Source organism: Habropoda laboriosa, unplaced genomic scaffold (assembly GCF_001263275.1).
Source record: "Habropoda laboriosa isolate 0110345459 unplaced genomic scaffold, ASM126327v1 scaffold666, whole genome shotgun sequence".
In the NCBI taxonomy this organism is placed as follows: domain Eukaryota; kingdom Metazoa; phylum Arthropoda; class Insecta; order Hymenoptera; family Apidae; genus Habropoda; species Habropoda laboriosa.
The window spans coordinates 201,079-222,462 of NW_017100786.1; the positions used below are offsets into that span (position 1 = coordinate 201,079).

The 21,384-nt window shown below is 38.3% G+C and overlaps 1 protein-coding gene across 1 annotated transcript in view; it reads right to left on the bottom strand.

Moving 5' to 3' along the window:
• Positions 1-21,384, bottom strand: part of LOC108577220 (protein 4.1) — a gene marked incomplete at its 5' end in the record, with an annotated part of 173,845 nt that overhangs the window by 120,724 nt on the left and 31,737 nt on the right. The window contains 2 exon segments of the mRNA XM_017940351.1: positions 5,473-5,625; positions 11,448-11,659. Coding sequence (XP_017795840.1) covers positions 5,473-5,625; positions 11,448-11,659 — 365 coding nt within the window.

Genomic DNA, 21,384 nt, shown 5'->3' on the forward strand with positions numbered 1-21,384 from the left:
GGTCTTTGCGCGGCGGCCGGGGCCACAGAGCTGTTGAGGGGGGACTCGGCAGCCCATGGCACGCGACATCGAACATCTCGAGGGAGGGGCCCGGCGTGGAGTGGGTCCGGTTGTGTTCGTAAGAGATTCCGGGCCCACCCCTGGAGTGCCGAGGATAGCCACCGTGGGGTTTTAACAGGTAAGAGTCCGGCATTACCCCGCCCCATCCCCTGGGGGCGGGGCGACCATGATTTCCCCACGTAAAAAAAAAAAAAGAGGGAGAATTTTACGAAATGTGATCGTATCTTTTTTTTTTTTGAAGTATTACGCCTCTTCTAAAAAATCTGGAAAAATTATGAGGTAATAAACATAACAGGCAGCTTCTACTGTAAAAATATAAATGTTGTCATTTGATAACGTCAGTAAAAATTTGGCATTTTAAATGTTATTTAATTTTGTAAAAATAGGTTTACCATTCAAAACATCTGAAAAAATTCTTAGATATGTAACACTCTGGCTACAGTATCAGATTTTTTTCATAATTTTTTATCGGATAGAACAAAAGAAATGAAGCATGAAATGAAAATGATGTTTAGGTCGATAACTACCCTAATAATAGGAATAGAGGGCTAAAACTTTATCGAAATGGTTTTCCTCGTAAGTTCTTTCAATTGACGTATCACACGTTTCGTTTGGTTTAGGAGCACTTTTATCATGCTTATTCCGCTAGACTCTTTTTATAACATTTAAATATGTCACACTTTGTGAGAAAGATAGCTATAGATATGTTTGCATTCAATTTATTTTTAGTTATATATACTTATAGAATAAAATAATATTGTACAATAGTGCAGGTACTAACATGAAACTAGTCTGAATGTGATTCTTCTGATGTTGAACATAAATAGCAAAGTACGACGTTCATCAAATGCTGGATTGTAATTGATTGATCGCTGCATCGTTCCTTTTCGATTAGTTAGTTTGATTCTTCATTCTATGATTAGTTTGTTATTCTTTGGAGATAAAAAGATCGTAAGGCTTCGCTTCGCATGATCGCCAGTACCATGACGCGTAGTCCGTTTTTTTCTCTCGTGCACAATATTTTTCACACTTCTGAATATCAAACTTAAATGTGTATACGACAATAAATAATTTTTTGAGAAATTTTTACAGAAGGAAGATGATTCTAATTTAACATTTTTTGACTTGTGGGTTCGAGAACCCCCACCCCATCAGTTCTAGGGTTAATTGGCAAAGAAATGCACGAGACATTACCCGTGCTAAAATTAAGTTAAAAAAGAAATTTGGTTTTGAGATGTTCCCTTGTGACTTTACTCAGTATCTCCTGTTAACAGTGTCTAACATTAAATAAGAATTGTATTTACAAACATGACCTGCTTTCGTAAACATAGTTATTTTTCACATCATGTCAATGATCACGTTGACTGTATTCTCCCGCGTCCGCGACGAGACTCGCGGTATGGACCGTGGTCTAGCAAAGGTTGTAAATCTTTGTTAGTTAGTACCGCGCCGCGGCCTTAGGCGATTTCCTGGCGAATTGTTATAAAGGCCAGGATAGTTTTGATGGAAATTAGTTGACACTTGCACTATGGATATGTATAGGTGAACTTTATTGTTTAAAAGTGATATGAATGACGCGAATGAATGAAACCAGTCTGGTCGGTAGACTACTCCAGACCTCTTGGTTATATGGTGTTCTGATACTCCTGGTGAGTACCTTCTGATGACTGATTGGTGACTGTCCCGGTTAGACTCTGAGTTTAGACTCTCCTGTTTGGACACTGAGGTTAGACTGTTCTTCTTGGCGATTGAATTTAGACTCTTTTCTTCAGAGTTTTCCCCCTTCTGGGAATGGTACTCCTTCACCGATTGGCTATCGGTAGGAGTATTTTTCCCTAATTGCCATCGACCTATCCGTGTGTCCGCGACACGCTCCGTGCGGACTAGGCGATGACAAGAGAGGGTGAAGGTCAGCAATGTTTAAACATTTGAATTTCCGCCAGGCTTGGGACTCGCCGTGTGCTCAGGTAGGGGCTGCCGGGCCTTTGTGCCAAAGTCCTTTAGGAACTCACGTTTTATGACACGTACAACTAGCTGTTGGGGTCGTAAACGACGTTTAGGAAAAAGAAACTATTCCTTAAGGGATTAATGAATAAAGAGACATTCTCAAAAACAGCGTTCTAGCTTGTATGTCATGAAATGCTGGATGGTTTCTTCCCTTGTCCAGATTGCTAGCCGCTATGGAACAAATGCTTAAACCGGATGAAAATAAAATCGGCTGGTTTTATAATAATATTCCGCGGGTGGTCCGCGGATCAGACTGAACGTGATTCCAAATACAAAATGATTTATTTGCGTATATCTCAGTAACTGTTAACCTTAGACCCTAGTTGGTATTATACCTTTTTGCACAGCGTTTGATACTTTATCGAAATTCCGGAAAAAATATTGGACATCTTATTTAAAAAACTGAAGATGACCATCATGTCTCGATAAAAATGTGAAATAGTAACAATCTATTGGTTCAAATGGCCTCCTTGATATCGTGCAGCTTTTCAGAATCAATCTTTTCTTTTGACATTTTGTTGGTGTCGTCAAAAGTAACCGGGGTATTGGAAATACTCAAGATAAATGTTGGACTACAAGATGTACCACCTAACACGCACAGCTTAAAGAAGCTCTTAATTGCGAGTTATTTCAAACACTGTACCGTGCGTTGCTGGAAATCTTTCTAGTCATCTACTAGTGGAACCGCACAGCGGCAAGAGGGATACTTCGCTTGCACCACCTAAGGCTGTGGTTATAGTGGATGCGTATTCGAACGAACTGGCATTCTGACTAACTCAATACGTCAAACAATCAAATATGTATACAGATTCGTATGAGTGTATGCATTGCAGTCTGCAGATGTTTCATTCGTCAGAACGCCAATTCGTCCGAATACGCATTCACTATACCCACAGCCTAATTCTTCAGTCACGCGATGCTATTCGATACGCCGATGTCTTCATGTCCAACCAATAATAACAATACGTGTACCCGACTTCTATTATTGTGTTACAGAAGGTGGATCTATGGTAGTGAGGTGAACCATTTGAGCTCGGTGTGTCAAAATTCGGGAAAAACCTAGCTTAACTCGGGTGCCGTGTCACATCTAGAAATATCCAATATTGTTGCGTGCATTACGACCTTGTACGACCACGGATTCGCTACGGTTCAGCTCCGAATTAACGATTCTGAACCTCGTTGATAGAAGATAGACACAGTTGTTTTTTGTGTGATGATTATTTGTGATCTGCTCGGTTTCGTCCGTAAACGATGCGTGTCACCGAAAATGTCTTAGCGTGTCACCTTTGACACGCGGGTCATAGGTCACTGACCTATGGAGACATAACCCAATCAGACCCGTATTCCTTCCGCTAGACATCTTTCCAGCAACGCACAGTACACGTTTTGAAAATGAATATCAGATAATATAACTACTTTCTCTGTAGGTAGAATCGATTTGCATATTTAAGCGCTAATTTCACTTTTCCTTTTTCTAAATAATATGAAAAAAATTGAGTTTTTAATAAAAGTGTATTAAAGTTGATTGAATTCAAATGTAAAAGAGAATCAGGTATTTTATGTTGCTTCTCCAACATTCGTTTCGCGTGTCATGGGAAAAATTGGAGAATGGAAATAACTAAAAACTTGACACAGTGATGTTTATTTAGCTAATGTTTTGTTTGATAAAATTACTTCATTGTAATTGTCCTACGTGTTCGCAATGTGAAAAAATGAGAATATTATTGGTCATGGGTTGGTAATTAGGACACGTCGTTACGTTCCTGCTAACATGTTCATGAAAATAGCTTTTGTTTTTTTTTTTACAATTATCACTTCTCTTCTTACATTGCCAAATAGACACTTCTGTGTTATTCAAGTTTCCGGTGATATTGACGTCGCGCGTAAAGCAAATTATTGAAGCATCAAAGCGAAACATCTAATTAAATCTTCTATAGTTTGAAACAAAAACTACATCACTCTGTTGAAAAATTTAGAATGTCCTTCGAATATCTGAATCATGTTCATCCAGAAAAAAGGACATACGAAACTTAATGCCCCTTTCGATACTATGTAACTATCGTTTATCAGAATTTTCCAAACAACATATAATATAAGCGTTAGTCATGATGAATAATATATTCAGTCGTTAGTACAGATTCCCAATAAATACCTATACATTGCGAAACATCTAAAGCAGGCCACTTGAATAAGTTGGCTGTTTTAAGTGATAGAAAAAAGACAAAATACATACTTCAGACAAATGTTGCTATTGGTATCAAGGAGAATATTGTCTGATATCAATGATGAAATATTTAGCAGCAGAGCAGAATGTAGTCTCGTCTTCCTCCTGCTATGGCGCTTACGCGGAATCTCAAGCGCGAAAGGATACAAATTATTTTCCGACATGGTTTTCAACGACTTTAAATCATTTCCAACCATTATGTCGTTGTACACACCGTAACCGTTTGAGTCCCAAGCAGCGCGATCGCGCTGTTTAGATTTTATGTCGAAAAGACCCAGTACATTTAAACGCTATGGACAACTGACGGTGCACTCACAGTCTGTCGAAATACCGCGCTCAATTTTTCTGACGCATGTACATCGCATCGCTGTTTTTTTATGTAAATAATACAAGTAATACATTTTGTATTTCGTTGTTACCTTTTCAATCATTTTTATTGAAAAAAACTTCAAAAATAATATTAACTAATAGTACATATACATAGCGATACAGACGACACAAAATAAGAAAAGCGTTATCGTGCCGCTTAGCTCTTTTCGCAATCAATTAAGACAAGAGCTATTGCGCTGTTCGGCATTTTTCGATAGTGTATTTTCAATGATCCCTGGGACTCGAACGGTTAAGGTACTCCATTAAATGTGAGAAAAAAGATGAGCCTCTACCGAGAGAGAAAAAGTATTGATATGGGATAACATCTCCTTTGATACTAATAAAAGCAGCATTTCAGTAAAGTATATTTTTCCATCACAGAATGATCGAGTTACTTAGGTACCCCACCCTGTATATTAAATTAAATAACTTGTATTAAATATCAGACACGTATTTAAACATGAAAAATAGGAAAAATGTTACAACTGTGTGCGATGCAATAGAAAAAAGTGAGTAAAACACGATAATGATAATTGTACTTGTGCTTTTATAAATATTAATGTATACAATTGTTATTTCTCTGAAGTACGATCTATTTTAAAAATTATACATATGCGCCATTGCAGTAAGTTTAATTTTACACAAAGTTATTATTGAAATAAATTATTGCAAAAAATTTCTCGTTAAAGATCTCAATTTGATTTATATTGTGTTAGGATAGGTTTTGAGTCTAATAACATATCATATACAAAATTTCGTTTAAGAATGTGTGTCAAATGATGATTACGATAAAAATTTCAAAGAACTTTTACCTCACTTATCGTTAAATGTACAATAAACATTTTTCCTTCATAGTTGATTTTCTGCACCTCCGGCCAGCGGAAATGGTGAGTCTTACGAGATCCTTGAAATGTTAGTATTCCACAGTGATTAATACCGAGATACAGTTGTGCACCCTTTTGGTCCTGAAATGAAAAAAAACAAGTGTTTTTATTGTATAATATGCTATTCACGTATTTCTCTTCTGATTTTAATAATCATTTTCAAATATTGGTTTATTAATTGTTTAATTATTGTCTCCATTTTTTGTATCAATTTACTTGCATAGTAATATACCAATATATTATTTGAACATGTCTTTTACGGAAAAAGTACAGCTATGGAGCCATCAACGTCAATTAAACTTTTTCTAGTAAACAAGAGAGATTCCATTTTGTTATATACAGGATGTCCCGTATAATTGCCACCACAAAATTTTAGGACTGTTCTTTTAATTTTGCACAGAAATGTTTTAAACAAAAATTGGTATATACGCACACATTTTTTGAGAAACACAATTCTTTTGTGTAGATTTTTTTAACAAATATATAGATGTTATAAAAAATGCAGATCCTCTTGAAGACATAAAATTTCTATTTCTTGCAGGGATAATATTAAAACAACTGACATTTTACCACACTGTCCGGATTCCGTATATTAAAGTTTCTTTATTTTTAATGGAGGTAACGTTGGTCGTACACTATAGACACACCATCGATTTTCCCCTAAATACAGCGGTTATAAAGATGAACGAGCTGGTCAAGGCATAAACTCACATGTGCTTATCCAACGATCCCCCAATTTGTTATTCAGAAATGTATGGAATTTACAGAAGGAAATACAAAAGAGCAAATCCCCGATTAGGACTCCTATAATGGTTTGTATAATTGAGAAATACAGGTCTTTTCGAGATGCGTATATATTTTGGTCGGTTTAAAGTAGTCTTTTTATATTTATAATCAAAAGGACTAAAAATGATCTTTGCAAATATGATTAACCACTTGCATCAGTCAAACGATTTTGTTAAAGGAGAGTACAGCAGCATAGGCAAATGTTCCGTCGCGCAGGTACGAAACACACGGGGTCTTCGTTGACCGGGTTTGTGACACGCTCGCAGCAGAAGATTACTTTTGAGAACAAAGACGCTTCGTAGCTACGCAAAAATATAAGTAATTTCTTGTAAACAATGGCTTTAGAATTTCTATCTTTCGGCGTCCTCAATAGCCAAAGACGTGTCATAAACCAGGTATTCCTGAAGGGTCAATCCACACGCGCGTCTAACGACACTTTCGGCCGAGGGTTGACCTGGCGGGAATTTCCGACGCGTTACCGAAGGACAGCGAAGATTCCACGTACCCGCAGGTATCACCCCATTCCTTCCAAGGAGAAGCGCGCTAAGGGCACAATGGAAGGGTGGGTGACACTTAAGGGGCACGTTGATTGGTAATTTGTGCGTACGTTTTACACTTGGCGAGGGAGTCACGGCGACATTCGCAAAGATTCTCTCGAGCGAACAACACACACTCTCCAGCCGTTCGAGGAGACATCACGTACATTTCGTGTCGCAATCGAACACTCGAGTCATTTCAAACAAGTCGTCAATCGTTTCGTGACGCACTCTACGTTTGCTAACGTTCCGAGTAAAACAAGATTTGAATCAGTTACCTAAGATTAATTCGGCGGGTAACAGTCGTGAACGCGAGCTTTTTGAACATTCATAAGATAGCGCGACCGCGACAGCAAATGTGTCGGCAATATTCAAATCGAGATTCAAACAGAAACTACTTTAGTCAAAGGAGATAAAGTAATTGTTTGATTTTTTACAAAAAATCGTATCCTGCTTCTGCATAAAGAACAGTTTTATCTTGCAAAAACAATGTAAATATCAGCATCGTAACAATGAAATATCGTTTAAAGCAACAAGGCATCGAATGTCGTAACATAAAATAAAAATTTCTGCTTAAAAAATATTGTTGGGACAATATGTTGTTTAGCGGACCGTTACATACAGATATGCCGTTCGGAAATTCGTGGTTTATGGTATGTTCGTAGGCTACTGAGCGCGAGGGACACAAATTATTAAAAATCTAGCAAAGCAATTCTAGTGACCCTCGGAGGAGGTAATGAGACCCGTGCAAGCAATAAACGAAAATCCTCAACTCAAAAATAACCGTTCCCGGTCGATCGTGCCATAAACCGTTTCTACAGAAAACCTAACACTTGGACATACTACAAAAAACATTATAAATCTCACAAGAAAAAGTACCCAGCAATTGAACTTGCACCAGCGGAAAATAATAAGGAAATTAACGAACTAAAAGTTCTGTGCAATATACTCGTCACTGTTGAAACACCCAGAATAAAAAGGGATATCCCACAATGTGTAATTATAAAGGCTAATTATAATGGCTGTATGGTGAGAAAGATGTTACAAGAAAAGTTACACCTACCACTAAGAAGTAGGCAACAGTACAACGCAAAAGCGGAACACATCACAACAGGAACATCAAATCCAACTATAACACCAAATAACCCACCACTCTCTATACGCTCCTACTCAAATGTAATCACTGGCACCAACACGGATATTCTAATAAACAAAACACAAAATCGAGTACAATCAAAAAGACAAGAAGAACTAACTCCTCAGTCATTCGTTCAACTAAACGAAATAGTAGACTTAATTAAACAACAATCACAACAGATTACACTAATGCTACAACTCCTAACAGAAAAAAAGCATCTGAAACAAAAGTAAATGCGAATAGTACACTGGAATTGTAACGGATTACAACAACGACTGCTAGAAATGAAAGAATTCATCTCGAGGAGCAAAGTTGATGTAATACTGATATCAGAAGCACATCAAACGGAAAAATCATACTTTAAAATACCACTATTTACATTACGGGACAATGCACCGAAGTGAAAGAGCCCACGGAGGAACTGGCATATTCATCAGGAGTTCACTTAAACACATCGTACTAGAACCGCTTCAAAACGAATAGCATTCAAACCACCTCCGTCAAAATTTACACCACGAAAAGAGCCGTAACAATCACTGGGATATGCTGCCCGCCCAATCATTCTCCGAATTCAGAGGAATGAGAAAATCTATTCAACACGCACTCTGAAAAATACCTAATAGCAGGTGACTTTAATGCAAAACACCCGCATTGGCGCTCCAGATTAATATCTACCAGAGGATCAACACTTTAAAACCAAATTACCAAAAGAAAAGAAAATATAATATTAACAGGAATACCAACATATTGGCCTACTGATCTCACTAAACAAACAGACCTATTAGACTTTGGTATAACAAACTTCAACATTTTAGAATTCACAGCTACTGGACATGACGTCTGATCACATACCCATACTCACAGACTTTACTGAAACTGGAGAAAAAACAACACGCATAAGCTTCACAAACTCTACCACAGACTGGAACAAATTCAAGCACCTACTGGAATCTAAAATAAAATGTAACATTTCCCTCAAAAAAGCAAGTAATATTGAGGAGGCAGCTATAGCACTTATCGTAAATATGCAAACTGCTACATTCGAGTCCACAACTTATGCTAACGGCATGAGCAAAACATTTCAATATACTAAATCCACAATACACAAAATTACATATAAAAGAAAAATTAGAAAATAGTGGCAAAGCTATCGTACACCTCATCTAAAAAGCGAATTGAACAAGATTACCAAGAAAATCAAACAATCAATCCAGTCCCATATAAACCAAGAATTTACTAAATACATACATGCTGAGACTAGACGCAACAGAGGCAACCCAATACTCACTATGAACAGCAACAAAAAAACATAAAAGACCAACGATGCAAATCCCACCAATAAGGAAATCAAACAACACATGGACCAAATCTATAGAAGAACAAGTTGAAGAATTTGCAACATATTTAGAATCAATATTTACCAATGACGGAGGACCGCCAACACCTCCTATAAACACAAATTCTACAATTTCCAACCTTAAAACTGTAGCAAATGAAGTCCATGACTTGATAAAAAAACTAAGAACGAAAAAGCTCCCGGGTACGACCTCATAACTGGAAAAGTCCTGAAAGAATTACTATCCAAATCTATTAGATTCGTCACAATCTTGTATAACGCTATTTTTAGATTATCTTATTTCACCTACTACTTGTCGCTTGTTTCTCCATCCACCGATTTCGATGAAATTATCAGCACGTATATAATTCACATAGATCTACAAAACGTATGTTTTAAATTTTCATCACAAGCCTAGATAAAAAAGTTGTAAACAGTGACCTTTACAATTTTCTTCGCGATTCCCACAAACTGAAATTTTTTCAAAATTTTTTGTGCACGTCATCTAGTAAACTAATCTTTCTAACTTCTCAAAAAAACTCAAGTCGTTTGGCCCAATTTAAAAAAAATTATTCCGTTTTATAGGGTGTCCAAATACTTATGGACGGTAGTGTATAAGTTCAACAACGACTCTTTACGAGACACTCCTTATACGACCGCAACAATAATCACGACAACAACCTTTGCAACAATCCCTTTTTCATTCGGCACCATCTCTGTTTATACCTACTTTTTCTTTCCACTCCTTCGCTTTCTCCCACTACACGCACAACTTTCGCACTCGCTCGTCACCCCTAGTACACATCCCCATTTTCGGTATTTCCCGAAATTACTGACACGTCGCGTCGGTGGGCCTCGCGCGTCACCGAGGCCCTCGCGAAAGGGTCTAGTTCGCGTCTCGGGTTCTGCTTTTTATTGTCCTTTGCCCCTTACGGCTGCTCGAGTAGGGCCGAGAATTTCCGATACTACATATTTTTCCAGATATTTACACGTTCTCATACATAGACAAATTATGATATAATAATCTAAAATATATCGTATTCTAAATTTGGACAGCATACACATTAATAATAATAAACATTTCAATTTTCAAGCTTAATTGCAGTGTTCCGTACCGAACATTTTCTTTACTCTAGTTTAGGAGTTCACCAGTTGTAAAACGGACCTGAAGGATTCCGCGGCCCATGGGATTAGCCGAGACGGTTAGAGACGCGTACCCTCGATAAACGCACAAACGAACGGCGTTTTCAAGACTCGTTTTTACCACCATTGTTCCGACTTCCTAATTATTAAGGTAGTACTTTCCTTCTCTCATGTCCGATCTTCTTTTTTTCCAGAATTTCTTAAACCCCAGACACCTCATCCTTCTACCACCACCTTTACCCTCTCTCCATCTACTCAAGAAACACCCTACGACCAATAATCGATTTTCTATATTCTCCCATTTTTTCACCTCCCAAATTTAACTCCGCCTTCAGTAACTTAGACGCATATCCTCTTCTGAATTTCGAGTCAATCTTGTTCCGAACGCCAACCAACCATCTATTCAATCAGTCCGAGCACTGAATGATCCATAGGGTTTTATATATATCATAACGTTCGAGATAAGGTACTCCGTGAGCGCTTCAGGCCTCATTAAAAATTATCCGACTATTTGCACTCGTGATCTAAGTCTGTAACACAACGCAAACCGACGCGAGTACACGACATGCAGATTACGTATCTTAGATTCGCACCAAAATTATAACATTCGCACGCGTTCGTCTCAATGGCAATATCTGTCGGCACTAAACAACGACTTAAAACAATTAATAAGTTATTGGATTAGGTGTGGGGAAGAGGGATGACGTAATACGAATAATCGAAATATGTACTCGTTTCCATAGCGATATAACAAATATAGACTGAATTCTTATTTTGATCCGATTCGCCTCGGTCTACCCTAGTTGCATTTTGTTTCTCTTAACTTGTTAATGACACTCAATAAGTATTTATGATATTATAATTAAATTTACTAACAGAAAAGGATTAGTTTTAAAATTTAAAACTTAAGAAAATTCATTCGAAGGAAAAAATAATTTAAAGAAAGATGTTATTTTTCTGTTACCTTTACTGCGTGTGGATCAACAGCGTATGTATCCAATTGCGATGCTAATCTAAGAAAGTGAGTTTCCGCTTGCTCTGGAGTGAATCCTTTTAATTCTGTTTGATGCAGTTCCATAGCTTTTTCTTCAATAGCCTCCGTCTGCTTAAGTAGTAATTTGTGCTCGGAAATATAGTTTCCTTCGTGAAGTTTGGGGTCATAATCCCCCAATTCACCTGAAATTGAAAATTACAATGAGTTATTGAGCTACGTAATTTAGGAAATTTATATGGATAATCAATAAAAAAAAGCTCATGTGACTAATATATAAAGTGGGACACTTGAAATTATCGGGTATACGATGAATCGATTAAAATTTTTCTTGATGGAGGTATTTCAGAGATTTGGAAGTAAAGAGGATTATAGTACGTTTGTTTATGAATACAACCATAATAGATTTTTGTAGACGAGGCTCAAGCAGTTTGCATAAAAAACAAAGTGATAATAAAAAAAAGGAAACACCGTACTTGTTAGGACAACATGTTGCCCTAAGTTTATGATACAGTCGACTAATTTGCTATTTTGGAGGATTCGAACATTTTATTTCCCTAACATGTATTTAACTTTACAATCAGAAAAAACGTCTAACGCTTAATTGGTTTATAAGTGTTTGGCCTCTTCTGCTCAATAACAATTGACGTATCGTAAGCTTATTCTTCTGACTAAGGACGAACGGGCACATGTATGTATAGTTGGGGCCACGATATAGCGAGGTCGTAAATTAAACTCGCGAGGTCGTCTGTTCGAGGGTTCCAACAATAAACGAATGGTAGCATATGATTTGGTACTTCAAGTAGAAAATGGTATTTCATTTACAAATGGAAAATATGTTAATATTAAGCTACACAATCTTTTTGCACTTTCTATCTGTATATAACACGAGTAGATAAACTAAGATGCTAAAGACATCAATAAGACCTTTACCTCTAACCGTACTTCCAAAAGCGGCTTCCCCCAGAGGGAGAAACCCTAATTTGTCCTAGCTGCATACAGTTTTCAGTAAGTATATTAGAATCAGTTGACTTTCGCTGGATACAAGAATTCTTCGTACGGTCCTGACAATGGTTTCAAGTACTTATCTGCTCGTATCTCTGTCAATTTTCGGGTCCCGGCAGCTAAAACATGTTTACTTTGACGCCTAACCGATTTTACGACCTCGCTATATCGTGGCCCCAACTATACACACTACACTATTTCCAATTTTCTTCTCGACGGATGCTAATCGAATCAGAATTTCATACACTAATACGTACAATTCATCGAATCCTCCACTGATAACGTACACACATTCTATTTTATCGTTAGGATCGAGTGAAACGAAATAAACGGTACAGAAAGTTAACTGGGAGTCCATTAGACTCGTCACTCTCGTGTCGTTTCCAACAGGATTCCGAAGAAAGTGGAACAATCAAGAGGAAAACTCAATTTAGTCGCAACCACAGGATATCAAGCATCCAGATCGACCTTTTTCCCTGCATCTCCAGCGATGTGCTTCCTGTGCACAGCCACTTAAACCTTCTTTCTCGAGTCCCCAATTAACCTTCCTCTCTGTAGGGTGTCCACCACTTTTACGCAACTTTCCCAAACGAATTAGTCGCTTCGATACAATCTCGTCGAGTTTACGTTGTCGAAGGGAAATCCTGTAACTGTATTTTCTATACTTTGCCTTCTCTCTTTTCTTTTTTTTGATACGAAGGTCATCTCTGCTTTTTATTTATTTCTTTATAGCAACCCCCAAGACGAACACAAAGGCCTATAATACAAGGTCAGTGAAGGTCACGGGGGCACGTGTGCCTCGATAAATCCTGACGTTGTTAAAAGAGCAATTATAAGTTTATACGATCAACCTTCTGCGACCTTGACTGATATTGTGTTACGAGTCTTTGTATTCGTCTTAAGGGCTGTTATTAGCAAATAAAATGTAGGCATTTTGGGACGGTTTATGGCTTGGCCTGCGCCTCTTGGCGAGTGACAAACACCAGACTCGAGTACCCATCGGTTCGGCCCAGGGATATATCTTCGCGATTCGACCAGAGTCCGTTCTTAGCTTAGCTTTAGCGTTCTTAGCACGACGTCCTGATTTGAGTGAAGTTCATTAGACCACCTCCTACAGAAGAAACAAGGATGATCCCTTTTTTAGCAGAGAATTTTCATTCGAAAAGTTTTTCCCTTACATTCGTGACTCCTAAAATATTCAAGATGGTAATTTTTATTGGTCACCCTGTGTAGTAGGTCCGCGTTAGCTGACCGTGGCTCGGAAGCACATCTGGTCAGCTATCGGGGGTAGTAGAGTTCTAGGGAATCCCGAGTATGTTTCTTTTCCATTGAATACCGGTGAAATATGAATACCATTTTCCGCAGCACTTTATTCTGGAAACGTTCAACTATTTCCATGTTATTATCCAGTCCCAAAGCTGGATACTCCAGGTCCAAATAGGTTTCAGGAGTTATTTATCTAGCAAGAAATTATTTTCTATCGAAAAAGAGGAATTTCTTTTTATCGTCTTGTACACTTTTTGCATTTTATATCGAGTTCTTTGTTCTTCCTCTTCACGTGGATTATTCTATGAAGTGTTGCATGAAGGATATGGATGCAAATCCAGGGGAACTTTGGAGATAATGACAAGTTTCTTCACTGCTCTGCTGGCCAATTAAAAGCATCCACTGATTGGTGAGCAATGAACCGGAACATGAGCTTTTGTATAAATAATACACCTCCTTTAAACCTTATGTCAATAACCGGCTACCCTTTAGCAGATTCTCGCTTAAAATATTTGATCTTGTAAAAGATTTTAACACTAGAACTACCAACCGGGTCAAAATGACTTATTAGCGACTTTGCAAAAGTGAATTTTTATGTATAGTTGGGGCCACGATATAGCGAGGTCGTAAATTAAACTCTGAAGAATCGGCATCGATTGATGTTGCGGCACTCAAGGCCGTGTGTTGCAGTCTGTTTGAGGGTTCCAACAATAAACTTTGGTACTTCAAGTAGAAAATGGTATTTCATTTACAAATGGAAAATATGTTAATATTAAGCTACACAATCTTTTTGCACTTTCTATCTGTATATAACACGAGTAGATAAACTAAGATGCTAAAGACATCAATAAGACCTTTACCTGTAACCGTACTTCCAAAAGGGGCTTCCCCCAGAGGGAGAAACCCTAATTTGTCCTAGCTGCATGCAGTTTTCAGTAAATATATTAGAATCAGTTGACTTTCGCTGGATACAAGAATTCTTCGTACGGTCCTGACAATGGTTTCAAGTACTTATCTGCTCGTATCTCTGTCAATTTTCGGGTCCCGGCAGCTAAAACATGTTTACTTTGACGTCTGATCGATTTTACGACCTCGCTATATCGTGGCCCCGACTATAAGTACTGTTGGGAGCTAGAAAGATGCCAGTCGAGCCGTTACAGGGACAAGGGGAAACTTGGTTCGTTCCGCCTATTCTCGCCTTGACTCTCTCGAAGCCCCGAAATATGACCCACGCTGACACAATAGTAGGATTCCAATATCCGCGAGGAATATGGAAATCCTACTAATACTATTGTTTCCACTTATGTCTCATGAAATTGAACATATTCTTAATATGCATAAGCATAAAAAGATAAATGTACTGACGTAAAGTTAGCAGGTTTTTAATACGTTTTGCCGTGTAATTAAAAAATAAAAATCTGCGCCTACCACAATGTTTCGCATTTCGGCACTCGCTATCGCTCTCAGCTCCCACTCAGTTCCGATGCGTCTTGATCACTTTCTTTGTTACGCGTTGTCTACAAGCGTCTAAGCAAATGTGACCCTTCGGCCAATTAGGGAAATACGTGTGTGTTGCCTTTATGTGTCTATGCGCGAAAGTAGATCTACTGTGTAATTGAGGTGACTTTGGACACTTAGGACAATACGTTATAGACTTTTGTAAATTTTTCCTTGCTTCCTGGCGTTCGAGAGTTCGCCTCTTTTTTGCGTAGCACCGAACGCACATCCTTCTTATAGATTTGCCCCACTTCGTGGCCAGACACTTTGTCATGAACCGAAGGTTCAACGATGACGTTAGGTCACCGACTGCTCACGGGGCTACATTTAAACAACGCATTGCATCGTATCGCTATTCCAGCTAATCGCGCTGTTTACACTCCGAATATCGGATTTGGGCCTCGGGAGAAACTCTACCGATTCACGCTGGGCGATCAACGTGTTAATACTTATTGAGTGATTAATTTCATTTCATAATATATCGCTGTCCTGTATCTGTACACATTGTCCGTCGAATGTGGAGGGAGAGACACCGTTTGGTGGACAGTCTGAGAATCGAGACACTGTTTGGTGGGCAATGTGAGAATCAAGACAAGTCTAGGGAAAAGGGTTACATTCGGATAATTTGTTAGAAGCTTGTAGCGAAGGTATATTTTGATAAAAATTACATATTTCAGCTCAGCAACATTTTTGGAAAAGTTTAAAAATTCTTTTCAATGGTTTTTTTTATTGTTCACAACTTTTCTATTATGTATTTATGTATTCACTACGCAATCACAATCCTGTAGAAAATTGTATATATTTGCAATAACCGAAAAGCGATTAAACAATTTTGCGCCCACCCTACTTTCGGTTCCAGATATTTCTGACGCAAGTAATCAAAAAATTATTTTGCTCAAAAATGCTCCCTCCGGAGCTATCACGTGAGACGGAGACCTCGAGACACCAGGCTCAACAGTTAGCTCTGACGAAATGGCGTTAACAGCTGATGCGCCTAGACAAGTGGCTAGGCAGGACCCACGGTGGACTCACCTACCGTTTGGCGCAGGTGCTCACTGGACACGGATGCTTCGGTGAGTACCCGTGACGAATCAAGAAGGAGGAGACGGCGCAGTACTACTACTGGGTGTTGCTGAGAAGATGACGAGCGGGACAATACAGTGGCAAGGGGAATAAGTCACTCGCTCTACCTTTGATGCTTACCGTCACGCGATGGATTAGCACCTAGATGTGACCGTTTCAGCCAATAATAAAAATGCGTGTGATTCTCCACGATTTTACAACTTTCCATAAAACGAAATGACCTAATGTGGCACTTCGTTGAATTTATCTCAATGAACGCTACCACATTATAAATTTAAAAATACAGGGTTTCATTTAAAAAAAGTAACTTGACTTTGGTATCTCCCCCACTACTTCACCCATACAAAAATTATTTATACTACATAATCTGCCCTTTTATGCCAAACAACTTCTGTACGAACATTTATTTAATAGCCTCAATCCCTTCTTGTTTAAACGTAACATTGTAGATAACGTAGTAGCTCACTCTGCGGAGATTGATTCCCTAGCTTACAATTACTAATTCCCTTTAAACGGCTCTGATGCTAGAGTCAAGGCTGACTAGCCAGGTCATCGAGCTTACAATTAGTCAGGTGTGTATATTCCTAGTGTGTGAAAATAGGCACTGTACAAAGATGAGAAGACGGATAGCGGGGCAGCACAGGGACATGAGGAGTACTCCGCTCGCTGTGCTTGACTCCGTCTGTGAAATCTCCACCTTTAAGTTACCACCTTGGCGGTACACGCTGGCATAGTAGTAAGATCTCCGTATCTGCAGGCGGTTCGTTCCAAAACCTACGACAGATATGCGAAACCACGGGTACGACATTGCTTTGAAGTAAGACGAAACGCTCGCTATTGTTCTATCCCGAAATTGAATACCGATATATTTTGAAGTTTCGGTATCATACTGCAGGATCGGGACCTCCATACCAGACTAGAGGAGCAAGGACGAGAAAAAACAGTGATGGCGTTATTGGCGCTATGCGCAGAGTCTCGGCTTGCGGAATGTTAACGGATTTACTAGTCAGCATAGAATAGAATTTTAATTCTATTTAAAAAAAAATTGAATGTCATCTTCATTTCCCAAAAAATAATACAAACACAAAAAGTTCACATACGTTGTTATATTATTTGCAAAAAATAGTATCACTTTTTTCTCTTTAATTTTTTTCACGTACTCATCAAAAACACTGACTAGTAAAATTTTTAACATATTAGTAAATTATAATTGTTCGCAAACTGCTTGCGAACTGCTTGTGAAGAGTCCTGAGTAGTGTAAACGTGAGTATAACAACGCCTATGTGTATTCTTATGTGTCCTTTAAACTCGTTAGAGGTAAAAATTCGTTCCTTCCTATTCCATAACGGATCAAAGGCAATGCCGTTTACGAACCGTTAATCTGAAGAAGAGTGGCCCATTCAAGAATAACCGGATAGGTTCAGTTCTAGTACTGTATAACGGTTCCTTTTTGGCACAGCTATGAGATCCTTACAGAAATGGTGTTACATTCTGTAAACAGTGAAATGAACGTTGAAAAACGTACAAGCAAAGGAAGATTCACAAGCCCAATCGACACAACCAAGTTTTGTAACAATATCGTGTTTGGCATCATTTTAATCAGGAAAATCTCCCAATATTTTGATGAAATTTTTATTAACGAAAAATTGAAAATAACAAACTTTTGTAGTTTTGTTAGCTTTGTCTTACGGACATGCCGCCACCGAATGCGATAAGGAGATACCGTGACCGTGTCACATTAGTCGCTTGCCTGGTTCAAGGGTGGTCCGCCCTTGTAGTGGAGATAGATCATAAACATTCATCGCGCAGATCTCAAAGAACTCTTATAGAATCTTTACTGTATTTCGAAAAAATTAATTTTTTTCAAAACGCTTTTCTCTAAATCAGAAATATCTGGAGAACATTTCCCTCATTTAAAAAGTATGTTAAATGAGCAGAAATATGTTGTACCTATATAAAACTTTCAATAACTATATAGCTGTATTGGACATGCTAATTGAAGAATACCATGATAGATTTTCTGATTTCGAAGAACATACTTTGGCAATGAAATTGGCGTATGAGTCACATTTAGTTGATATCTCTAGGGCACCAATGGAACTGCAAATGGAACTAATTGAATTGGGAGAAAATATCATAAAGAATTTTTTTGATACAAAAAAAGATCCCATTGAAATATGAAAAAATGCAGTTGAATACCCATGTTTACGTAAACACGCTCGTCGTCTGCTGTCTTGCTTTGCAGCTACTTACTGTTGCGAATCAACTTTTTCATACCTTACACAAATTAAAACTCATTTAAGGACTCAGATATCTGATATTCCTTTAGAAGACCAACTCAAGCTGCGTACAACTAAACTGGTGCCTAAAGTTATTATCTAACAAAAAACAAAACCAAAAATCTCATTAGTTAACTCATATTAAATTATTTAAAAAAATAATACAGTTCTTTTTCTATTTATTCATAAATAATACACAGAGTGAATGTAAAATAACTACAATAAATTTTCATTTCAATAACAATTTGGAAAGTTATTTATTATCTTTATAATTATATTTTTTAAATTTTGTATTGATATAAAATGTAGATGGATGTATTATTATGAAGATATTGTAAATTAGTATGTTTTACTTGGTAAGTAGTGGTTCGAAAGATCGATGTGGCCTTTCCACTATTTCAGAAAATGAATATGGCCTTATATTACATCGAGGATTAAGAAATACCCTTGGTTGGAAAATATAATTATCGAAAAGCATGTTTTGTCTTTTCATTGTTGCGTTACCAAGATTTGCTGATAATTCAGTTTTGATTCTACCAGTTTGTAATCTGTAATTTGTCCACAGACGGTAAAAATCACCTACACATAATTGTTCTTCTTGCAATTTCTTTGTAGCAATGCGGGCTGGCATTAAAGTATTTAATATAAATTCTATCGAACTACAAATTTCTTCTGTCAAATATAATTCTTCATCAGATTTAACGCAAAAGTTTCTTAATTCCATTAAATGTTGAGGCATAGGAGTGTAGAATGCCACCGCGTAACACAATCTAATATTGGTTTTCGTTGTTGCATTGCTTTCAACAATCCTCTTACTGTTGGCCTACGCAATTTTCTACATACTTGCCGTGCTTTGTGAATAATATTTGTAATTAATGTTTCTTTTAAAGCATCTTTAACGGCTAATTATAGAGTGTGAGCGGCATATCTCATACATCTAACAATATAGGGGAGAGTCGTGCAGTACCGGCCACTCTAAGTTTTTGTACTACAACTTGGGTTAATGTTGGTAAAAATGAAATTTCGAAAAAGTAATTTGTAGTACAAAGGGTACGAGACTGTGAGGGGTCAGGCGGGGGCCTGGCTCCTACCACTACGGTCCCCCAGGGAAAGGGGCGGCGCCGGGCGTGGTCCCCTGGCGCTGCCGTGCCTACGGGCGGAGTTTGGGGGGGAGGTGACGCTACGCCTCCTCCCCCGAGGACGGGGCGTAAGCCGTCGGTGCGGGGGGGACTGCGGAAGAAGTACCAAGTTCCCGTGCCCCCCCCCTACCTCGCCTCCCTCCCCCACGGGGGGTGGGGTGTCTTTTTCCGAAGATTTCCTCCGCGTAAAAAAAAAGGGTGCTTAATAAAAGGAGACAAATGGTTTTTCTTAAATTTTCTCATAAAGATAAATAATTCGTAGAAATAAAGAAGTTGTAATTTGCAGCGGACGAAAAATTATCGTACAGTACCGGCCAGCTACTTAGTTGGTAGATTTTAAGGTCTAAGTAATAAATAATGTTAGTAAAAATCATTTAAAAATAGAATAGAACTTTTATTTAGGCACGTCTATAAATATCACAGATAAAGTGATCGATATTTTCTTGATCCGCACACTCCACGTGAGCCCAACCATTGCAGCCATGAAAAATAACTTTTGTCGTACAGAACACCAGCGTAAACGTTAAACGTCTTAGAACTCTGGTAATACTGAAGAAAAAAGAATGTCGCCGCTATAGTATTCATTTATTTTTCCATCAATAGTGCAGTCAACTAACAGTATAAGCGAGATCTAGCTTTGGCCGGTACTGCATGACTCTCCCCTACATATCTATAGTCTGCGTGCTGAGTTACCTCTGCTGTTTCTGTTTTATTTGTTTTCATTCCATGTTATGTGTAATATGTTAGCAGTCTCATCATCCATTTCATTATTATTAACGTCCTGTTCAATTTCCAACAAACGAACATGTTTTATCATATTGGAATCGTTGTCTGTAGTCACTGAAAAAATGTTGTTATTGTCACTCATTACATGTTTTAATGTTACACCATCATGACTGTCGAATAACTCTTTTACTGCTAACGTTCGCAAAACAATATTAAAGTCTTCGTCACAGAATTGTACATTGATTCCCAAAAATGAACGGTTTATACATGTTGCAGCATCTATTTTACAGACAAGTTTTCCATGAATCTCTCCGTTTATATTTGCGCGAATTTGTTTTGCCTTCATTGAAACAGATATTCGAATAGCGTGCGAATTAATACCTTGTCGTGTGCCCTCATCTTGATTCCAGTAGAATCATACCAATACTATTGCAGAAGGCGTTATCGTCCAAAAAAAACAAAAAAAAAAATGGTCTACCGTGAATTATGACCAATTTTACGCATTCTTTTATTAATTTTTCTATCTTATTCTTTTTTCTATTAGAAACACCAGAGTCTTCAGACCTGTGGGAGCGGTCCTGCCTGTCTTCGACAAGTGGATAGGCAGGACGCAGGGTAGGCTCACTTACCGTATGACGCAGGTGCTCATCGGGCACGGGTGCTTCGGTGAGTACCTGTGTCGAATTAGTCGGGAGGCGACGACGCAGTGCCATCACTGCAATAGAGGGGAGGACACGGCGCAGTACATCCTAGAGGAATGCCCGTCATTCTCCAGGGAGCGCCGTATCCTCCAACAAGTGATCGGGTGGGACCTCTCCCCGTCGGCCGTGGTGAGCGCCATGGTGACGGGTGAGAGGTCCTGGAACGCCGTGGCCTCCTTCTGCGAGGAAGTCATGTCGCAGGAGGCTGCGGAGA